General features: G+C 32.9%; 1 protein-coding gene across 1 annotated transcript; it reads left to right on the top strand.

Moving 5' to 3' along the window:
* The first annotated feature begins 902 nt into the window (after positions 1-902).
* LOC139480907 (uncharacterized) lies at positions 903-10,025 on the top strand. The gene is made up of 2 exons (XM_071263854.1): positions 903-986; positions 7,838-10,025. Exon 2 carries the CDS (start codon positions 7,843-7,845, stop codon positions 9,820-9,822), a length of 1,980 nt encoding a protein of 659 aa, XP_071119955.1. The 5' UTR covers positions 903-986; positions 7,838-7,842; the 3' UTR covers positions 9,823-10,025.
* The last annotated feature ends 344 nt before the right edge of the window (positions 10,026-10,369 follow it).

The raw sequence follows: 10,369 nt of genomic DNA, 5'->3' as shown, positions 1-10,369 counted from the left end.
GACTTGCTGCTTTTCCACATGGTAGTCAGACGACATGCTGTTTTCCACATGACAGTCGACATGCTGCTTTTCCACATGGTAGTCGACATGCTGTTTTTCCACTTGACAGTCGACATGCTGCTTTTCCACATGACAGTCGACTTGCTGCTTTTCAAACTAGCAGTCGACATGCTGCTTTTTCCACATGACAGTCGACATTTAGGAGAAAAGAATAGACTGGTCAGCTCGAGGTCAGAATAATGTGTCCAGCTAGGGCAACGTATTATGCACCAGACTTATTTTAAATTGTGAACTAGTCCGTTGAAATTCCAAGTTATGGTATCGGTCATTTTACAAAGCAGGGTTCATATTCACAAAGCATTTAACATGCTATCGTCCTGATCTGCATGTAATAGTTGTAACTGGACGTTATATATCTTAATGGATGATACGCGTAGATTTCTTTAATAAAAGCTTGTCGTCCAATTCAGTTGCAGTTGTAACTAAACCTTAATTATCAGGTATTTCATATACAATGCAATTGATTAATTGCGACTGGAAAAGTAAAAACTATATTGTATATGAAGCGCTAAAACATTTGTATCGATCGAAAGATTTGTAAATATTGTAACAAATACAATCATGACAACAGAATTGCATGGACCCATCAAGGTATGATTTTTGTTCTAATTTTGTACAATTAATTTTTAATAGAATTTAGTGAAGCAAATTTTCTAAGCAACAAGTCATGGCATCATTGATTTGTGAAATCCGCCTGAACGGATGCACTCTACAATTTCCAGAGATGTGACATGATGCTAGGTTATGAATCTCTCCATGAAAACTGAATTGAACCAGGACATTCTAACTTGCACTGTTGACTTTTATCGCGTGCTAGAAAATAGAATCGATCACCTGTATTGGGTTAAAAAAATGTTTATGTAACTCTATCTTTAAATTTAAAGCACATTTAATATCTGGATGGATTGCTGTGTATAAAAATACAGGTAAAGATGGCTATTTTTCAATTAATTGTTGATACGTCTTTTAAAATTACATCGAAGCATATCAACGGGGTAATCTTACACTGACACACCGCGTCCTCGTGGGATAACTATTAATTAAAAGGTGTCATCTACTGTTTTAACACATGCTAGACGCGTCAGTTACAAACGTAACTGTCCTGTGAACATACATGCCACTGAGTTGTCTCGAGTTATAACTGGAAGTTTGTTGCAAACTTTATTTCGTGATGTTGAAGTAACCAGCATTGCCGGGACTTCTACAAAAATCAGTAAATTAATTTGATTGATAATAACATTTGTACCAATTTGATGAGAGCATTTCATGTTTTTTGCATGGCAATCAGGCAGAACAACGTGACATTTTTACACTAGAGTATTGTTTGTGAGGATTCTCGTTTCTAGAAAAACTGTACATATAATAATTGTTGAACATTTTCTTTCAAAATATTTTTTATTCAACGATTTTAAAAAAAATGTTATAATTATACATAATATATATGCATTTTGTCTTGCTTTGGAGGAAATAAAGGATTACATTTCCTTATTAAGCTCCGAATTTCAAAATAACTAGAACACACCCGTGATATCACGGGTCCGTGACTGAATTAAAGTATATAACTATGCGGAAGCCTTATTTTAGTATTAGTAAAGTCATGCCGATTGTAAGATACACAGTTTTTCTCTGCTTTCAAGTCTTTCTGTTTGAACCCGTCGAACTGAAACAATAATATTAATTATTTGAAAAACAAAAGGTCCTGGAATGGAGTATTTTTTAATCAACAGCATTGTCCTATATAAGTTATAAATAAATTTGAATACTTTGCTTCGCTGTTTTACGTCATGCCCACTAACAAATTGAAAACTGTACCTATACGCCTTATTTTTAGTCCAGATTTTTAGTATTCGTATTGTTATCTTAGAAAGTGTTACTGATTAAAATACTACAATAGGTAACAATTTGACAATTTAGTAGTGTCAACCCTGTGGTTATGACCCGTGTATATAGCATATTAATCCTGAATACAACGTTTGGTGGTGCGCCTGTCAGATGCGGAACGTACAGATAAGGTAATAGGTAACAGGCAACTATACTATTGGTATCGGTAGCGGACTCGACCCGAAACTTCTTAATTATTGGCAATATTAATTACGTGGAAAACGAAAGGGCCTGGAGTGGTGTAATTTTTAATCTACACCTTTGTACTATATTAGTTATATATAAAGTTGAATTTTGTGATTCGTCGTTTTTACGTGATGACGGCTGACAAATTGGACCTCGTAATTTTAGTATTATAGATGTGTAGGTTAAAACTAGAGACGTATTATATTAATGTGTCTGTTGAAAAGCACGAACACAACAAATAAAAAGACTGAAGATGCAACGTACCTCGCCTAGAGTATAGTCACGCGTTTACTAAAAACTAGTTCAAAGCCAAGTAATATGACGAATACACAGGCACTCGTCTCAGAAAAAAATAGGATTTTATTTTCAGAGACGAGTGCCTGTGGACAAATACTAAACGAAGTTTTTGTTTTATTCTACGTGACGGTTTAATATACCAAAACGGTCGGCACTTAAAGTTAACCAGTGAGGGACGTTATACCGGAAAGTTTAATTTTAAAAGGCAATTATACATGTAGGTGTCAGACCACCAATTCAAAATCCCTATCATTTCAATTATTTTTCTTTCAATTTCACAGCTTCTAAACAGTTTACATTAAGTTTAAATTCAAAGAAACCAGGTATACACCCTGAATGTAACATGATCACCTTTTTACATGCAAATTTTCAACCAATGTTTAAATGTTTGTAATGTAATACTACCGTTGGGGAAGTTAAGGATCCAGTCGAAGGACGCCTCCGGGTGCGGGGGTTTCTCGCTTAATTGAAGACCCATTGGTGGCCTTTGGCTGTTGTCTGCTCTATGGTCGGGTTGTTGTCGCTTTGACACATTCTTCATTTCCTTTCTCAATTTTAATTACTACTAAAATAAACCATGTCTTATAAAATTTTGAATTAATTCGACAAAGATGTTAAAAACAAAACAAAATCAAATAAGGCTCAATTAAAGAAATGAAATTAAGGAAACAGAATAAGTAAGGCAACAATGGAAATGACCAATCTGTGTCCAACAGGAGAAGAAAAAAAATACGAGAATGAACTTGCAGTAAAAATTGGTGATGTAGAAGTTTAATAGCCCGTGAAAAGTGTAAAAGTTGAAGATTACTTGATAAATTGTGTTTCCACAGTCATTGACGCCAATCAATAAGATTGTTGAAAACATTGACCAGAATTGAACTGGACCATAAACATATTTAAATAATTTTTATCAATATCATTTCACTAAACCTATATTTTCTCATGATTTAATTATTTCTCTAAACCTATATTTTCTCATGATGTAATTATTTCACTAAATCTCTATTTTTTTGTCATATCAAATTCCTCTTACTGTTAAACTTAATCAGTATATTCACAGAATTACTGGACCATTCATTTTTCATATTAAGAAAAGCACACTAGACATTATATACTTTTTATCAGATCAAGTTTCCGAGTGTTGATTTTCAACATCGTGAATGTTCGGAACGAATGGCCGACTGCCGATAACTGAATCATGCTTGTCTGACTTAATCATCACTTGAATTAAATATGACTCTGACCATAGATGGGTATTACATCTATGCTCTGACACACTATTGTATTGATACTAAAATTCAATATAGAATATGTAGGTAACTGAAATTATCAATTTCATGTAGGTAACTGTAAAGTTAATAACTCTATTGATGACATCCTTTCAATTATTTTTTATTATTCTTAAAGTGATTGCAATTTTGTTTTTTCATACTTAAGATAAACCCTGTAGCATAGATAAGCCTATCTTTGATTTTTTCATGTTTGGTTTAACTATAAGTTATTCAACAAGCGCCACTGATGAGTCTTAAATTAGGAAGACGAACAGCGCCCAACTAGCTTAACTTATTATGAAATAGGCATCTGATGAATTTTTATAGAAAAGAACCGATAAAGGAACATCCCATTTGATTTTTTTTTCACATGTTCATCTATATTACTTTAAACTATTGTATACAGTTTTGTGTGAACTTTTGAAATACCATTCTTATAAAACGTCACACTGCAAACATTTGCATTGCTAAATCTTTTACATTTATGGTTTATAAGTTACTCAGTATTATATTTCACTTTTGTGAAATATAGAAAGGAAAATAACTCTCATAGGTAGTCTCCATATCACTACGGTCAAAAGTAGACTGCAAGTCTTGAGAAAATAACAAGCGATTCGGATAAATAAATTTGTAAGTTTTCATGGAGTACACGGGGTAGTCATAACAAGAAGTTAATGTACGGGGAGATAACTTTCATAAAAATAGTAAAATAACAAAAATACCGAACTCCGAGGAAAATTAACATAGAGCTGCGCGAAAAGCACATGATACGCCCGTTGCCCTTTTAGCTGGTCTTTATGCTTTATATTTTTTTTTGTGTACATTTTAATTAGGCTTTTTTAAGAACTGAAAAACGTAAAATCTGAAATTTAAAAAAAATTGAATGGTAGCTTAAGTCAACAGATATAAACAATTCACCAAAGTTTCATAAAATTTTGTGAAAGTGTCTATGAGTGATTGTCCGAAAACTGGAAAATACCCCTTTTTTAAGCATAAAAATTCATAACATGGAAACATAAAATCTGAAATTTATAAAATCGAAAGGAAGCATCATACGTCAATAGACTTAAACAATTCACCAAAGTTTCATTAAAGTTGATGGAAGCATTTTTTAGTTATTGTCCGAAAACTGGAAAAAACCCTTTTTTTAAGGATAAAACTTCATAACATGGAAACGAAAAATCTGAAAATTTTTAAAAGTCGATAGGGAGCTTACGTCAATAGATATAAACAATTCAACAAAGTTTCATAAAAGTTGGTGGAAGCGTTTTTTAGTAATTGTACGAAGTGTCGACGACGGACGGACGGACGGACGGACAACGGTATACAATGATACGGCCCGTTTGAGACGGGCGTATAAACTGACAGAAGGTCCCTTAACAAATTGCAAAACCAAAAGCTAAAACTCATCAAACGAATAGATAACAACTGTCATATTCCTGACTTGGTAAAGGAATTTTCTTAGGTCAGATGGAGCACACTTTCGTGTGCGGGATTTTCTCGCTTTTTTGAAAGACCCATTGGTGGATTTCGGCTGTAAGCTGCTCTTTGGTCGGCTTGTTGTCTCTTTGACACATTCCCCATTTCCATTCTCAATTTCATTTTTGAGTCGGGACCTTGTACAGACAACATGTGTGTTTAATTTATCTTAATCTTATGTGGAAAATGTACTTCCACAGGTGTACAGGGAACATAGAATATATTTTCGTCTTCATTTACCGAGTTTGAGTCAATTTCCTAATGCATGCAGAGTTAATGTTTGGTTTGCTTACTTGCCTTCCTTGCTTTGTTTGTATTAATGTTTGCCCAAGCATTGTAATTAAGATTAACATCTAAAAAACAATATAAAAAAGGCGGAGTCAAACGTGTACACACTGAAAATTGAGACACCTGATAATAATTAGAACAAAATTACAAGGTCTTTCCGCGGAAAAACGGAAAGAACCTAAAACGATAAGACATTTCGTTAAACATGGCAACAGCCTTATAACTCACAGTGCTCTGTTATAAAAGACAAATTGGATTTTTTAAAATGCACGATTGTAGTTTGAAATGAAGGTATTTGATTTGATGGAGGATATTTAAATACTTCAAGGAGCCATAATCGCTCATCTGTCAATTTTTCGTACAATTAATGATCATTAATGTGCAATGGGAATATTTGTAGATTTTCGAGAAAAAAAAATGTATTATAATATCTGTTCTTGTTCAAGTTTTGAATCAGATAGTCAGATTTTAAACATAAGAAGTTCGTAGAAAATGTCTAATTAGATAAAAGCAGTATTATTCCAATATGTGATACATCATATGGCTAAAACTGGCATATGGAATCTCATAAAATATTTATCAAATTTTAATCATCAATGAACGTATATATCATAGGATTATGATTTTGTTTTATATAATTATATCAATTATTGATATTTTAAAGATTAATGGTGAGCTCATTTTTCAAATCAATACAATTGGTTTTATATTCACGAACAATAAGAAAGAAGTAACATCACAAAAATACTGAACTCCGAGGAAAATTCAAAACGGAAAGACCGAACAAAAAATGGCAAAATCAAAAGCTCATACACATCAAACAACTGTCATATTCCTGATAAAATGGTGGATTAAATCTGGTTTTATATCTAGCTAAACCTCTCACTTGAGATAGTTGCATAAATTTCAGTATATTGACAACGATGATGAACAAAACAAACAGACATAATCGGTCAAAATGTCAAAAATAGGGGAACATTAGTCAACATTGTGTTATTATCTTAATCGCTATAAAAACAAATAAATATGTAAACACACATGTATTATGGCACAATGACGGGATGTATGAGTACAGGACCACGTCACAATGACGGGATGTATGAGTACAGGACCACGTCGCATGTAGCAAAGAAACAGAAAAGGGCACATAGACAAAAGCATATTAGCGAAAACAAGAATACAAAAATTATCATAGAATAATAACACAATGACGGAATGTATAAGTACAGAGCCACGTCAAATGAAAACCACCAAAAAACAGTAAAAGTAATATTAATAAAGACAGTACCCAGAATCTATACTCCAAGACCATAGTGTATTATTTGTAAAATTGATAAGGAATATTTATCAACAAGGTCTTGGTACCTTCCGATGAACTTATTTTTAGAAAAAGGACAAGACGTTCTTTGACATACCGGCTTGGTTCATCAACTTTCTGCTCAGACACTGATGACGTTTTACAAAGTCTGACTAGTTGCTGCATTCTCTTGAATATCGAATAAGTTGGGAAATGTATATCCCGTATGCAGGTGAAGTTGGTATATTGCTTCTTAGGTGTGTTTATTAATACGGTAGACAGTGCAGAGCTAATACGTAGTTCTATAACCTTGGGTTGCTTTTATACCTACGGCATGGGTTGTTTTTATATTGCATAAATATTTTTCATACGAAAAAAAACCCATAATTTATGACAAATAAAACGATTTGTCTTTCAGTCAGTTTTTTTTTCAAACGAATTTTGCACCTGTCATATTGTATACTACAATACGTCATGGAGATGTCTGTAAAATGTAAGAACGAATAAATTCGACTTTATTATTTTAGACTAGAAGCGGCCACTGTCGTTCCAGAAAGTCGTGTATTCTGAAGTTTTTGGGCCATTTAAAGCTCTATTTACAAGGGGTTTGTTTATTGTTAAAGGCGGTACGGTTATTCAAATTCGAACCAACTAGACTATGGTGAATAGCTGTCTCATTGGCAATCAATCCAAATCTTCTTATTTTTATATTATCTGTGTCTATTTCAAGTTCAATTGAAAAGATGCGATCAACAGTCACCAAACTTGTGATCATCAATAGATCTTTTAATACAGAGGAACGTGAAGCTAAAGGACAAACACTGGTTTATAGATTCACGATCATTTTGTAATATTTTGACATTTTTTCAGATTCAATTTCCATAATATGTCGGATTCAATTTCCATAATATGTCGGAGAACATGATGCATTTATTAATTGTAATTGGCTTTAAATTTGTTTTCAGTAACTGTGACTGCTCTTATTTCTGTGTTAATGTTATCTTTTTTGTTTTAAATTTCGCCATTAAATGAGGTCAAGATCAGGGGTTCTATTATTTATTTTCTGGTTATTTTTCAGGAAGAATGCAGATTTTAATTTCAGACTGGAAACATCGAGTGAGATCATATCGTGTATGGCCTTTTTACCGACGGTTGACTAGGATCAGAATACCGTTTAAAAGATTGCTGAATCTAGCTTTGTTTCTTTGTGTGTTTATTTACTTAAACTATCGATTTAACATGCCAGTCTTCCATGTTTTCCGAAACCAAAATGTTTTATCACCTTGCCAGTTACCGTCATATGATCTGTATGACAGTTCTATACAACAATTCTTCTGGAAGCAGCAACCTGTGCCATGTGAACATTGGTTAGATCTGTTCTATGTAGATACACGTGGTTATATATCAATGAATAACACTGCCGTTACTATTTCTGGGTATTCAAATATAAGATGTGAGTATAGATATATTACACGTGTATCAGAAAAAGAAATGAAATTTTCGGATAGATTACTGTATACCCACCCAAGCTATCTTGATGGAGATTTTATTCACATGGAATGTTATGATAAACAGGGAGAACGTATGTATAATAATTTACATCTGAATATTGATACAAAGACCGTTTATAAGACACGTGTGATAGCAAACGAATCACAAACAGATCTTAGTGTGTATATTGTAGGTATTGACTCACTCTCTAGGCTTATAGCAGAACGGAAATTAAAAAAGACTATGGCCTACTTGAAATCTGAATTGAATGCTTACATTTTACATGGGTTTACACGTATTGCAGACAGTTCCTATCCGAATATCATGCCGATGTTTACTGGATTAAAATCAGGACAAGAAGATCAAGCAGGAGTAAATAATTTGCCATATATATTTAAAAACTTTTCAAAACGCGGTGCTGTGGATTTGTTTGCTGAAGACTGGTATGAAGTTGCTACATTCAAAGGATTTGCTGATCAACCAACACAACATTATAATCAGCCGTTAATACAGGCTATGGACATAGTAAGGCCATCGAATCTAGCGGTTTCTATGACACTGAAGTTTTTACAAAACCACAACATTCCTTTGACAAAAGTTTCTTCGATGTGTTTTGGAAATAATTACAGATTCAACGTACAATTACAATATTATAAACGTTTTATTGAGGCATATCACAGGAAGCGAAAATTTGCATATTGTTGGACGAATGAAATCGCTCATGACTTTTTCAACATGGTAGAATTGGCAGATAACGACTATTTCGAGCTTTTAAAATGGATGAAAGATACAAATAAGCTTGACAATGCAATTTTGATTGTAATGTCAGATCATGGTCCTAGATATAGTGAAATACAAAATACCGAAGTAGGACGAATTTCTAATCTTCTTCCACTAATGTCAATAGTCATTCCAAATCACATAAAATTAAAATATCCGCACATTGACAAAAATTTAAAATCTAACATAAATACATTAACTACTACTTATGACGTATTCGAAATGCTCAAAGATGTTTTAAATGGAAACTTTGAAAAGAAAAGTCCATCTAATGTTTCGACACTGCAGAGAGGAATAAGTCTGTTTCAGAAAATTCCATCGTCCCGGAGTTGTCGAGATGCAGATATATCGGAACATTACTGTCCATGTTACTCATCTAAATCAATTTCAAAAGATGACAAACGCGTGATTCACTCTGTATTTTTTTTAGTGGAACAAATAAACGACATTTTGAAAGATGTAATGCATAAATGTGCCAAAGTCATTTTATCTTCAGTTGTACAAGCTTCCCTGGTTTATGCAGATATGCAAAGAGACTCAAAATTAGAAAGGTCTTATTCACTGCGTAGTTTCCTCTGGACCATTGAAGAACGGATGAGAATCCGAGTCAAATTTTATACAAACCCTGGTAATGCCTTATTTGAAGGAACAGTAGAATATGCAAATGAAAATAATGTAAAAACTCTCGGCGATATTAATCGTATTAATAAATATGGGAACCAGTCTGCTTGCATCAAAAACATAGATCGTTTAGAGAATCGGAGAAAACGTTCTTATTGTTACTGCAATTAACTATAGGCTGATATATTTGCAACATTTTGTGTTTTTTTAAAGTATTATTTCATGATACAATAATAGTTTGACCTTGTGATATGTAATTAAGTTCTTCCAGTGAAGCTTTCTAATTTGAACTTCACAGAAAAATCTTATGCAATTTATTTCAACGTACACGTACTTAATACTCATGTTGTTTTATTAATAAAGTTTGAATCATATTTGTATGTTGTCATTCAAGAAATCAAGCATCTTGATAATGTCAGTTTTAGAGTATATTTTGTTTTAATCAGCTAGATTTTTCACACAGTTTGATTTATCCCTCCCGAAGACAAGATACTTGTATCTATTAAGTTGGACTAACTCTTTCAATTTATCTTTTATTTGGAATGGGTTATATTTGTATAAAATGTAGAAAAGTCAAATGTTTCATTCTTAGGTTGTATGTAACCTAAAAGAACTTTGGATATTTTTTAGTATCAAGATCTGATTCACACCAACTCTAGAAAAGGGTAGTTTCACATAACTTTTCCCTGCTTTGCTTGCTGATAAAACTGGTGTAAAC

This window comes from Mytilus edulis, chromosome 7, assembly GCF_963676685.1.
Source record: "Mytilus edulis chromosome 7, xbMytEdul2.2, whole genome shotgun sequence".
Taxonomy (NCBI): domain Eukaryota; kingdom Metazoa; phylum Mollusca; class Bivalvia; order Mytilida; family Mytilidae; genus Mytilus; species Mytilus edulis.
This window is presented reverse-complemented; position numbering and strand designations above follow the sequence as displayed.

What these genes read in the sequence shown, in the direction of transcription:
- LOC139480907 (XM_071263854.1), top strand. Translation starts at nt 7,843, where the DNA reads ATGCAGATTTTAATTTCAGACTGGAAACATCGAGTGAGATCATATCGT.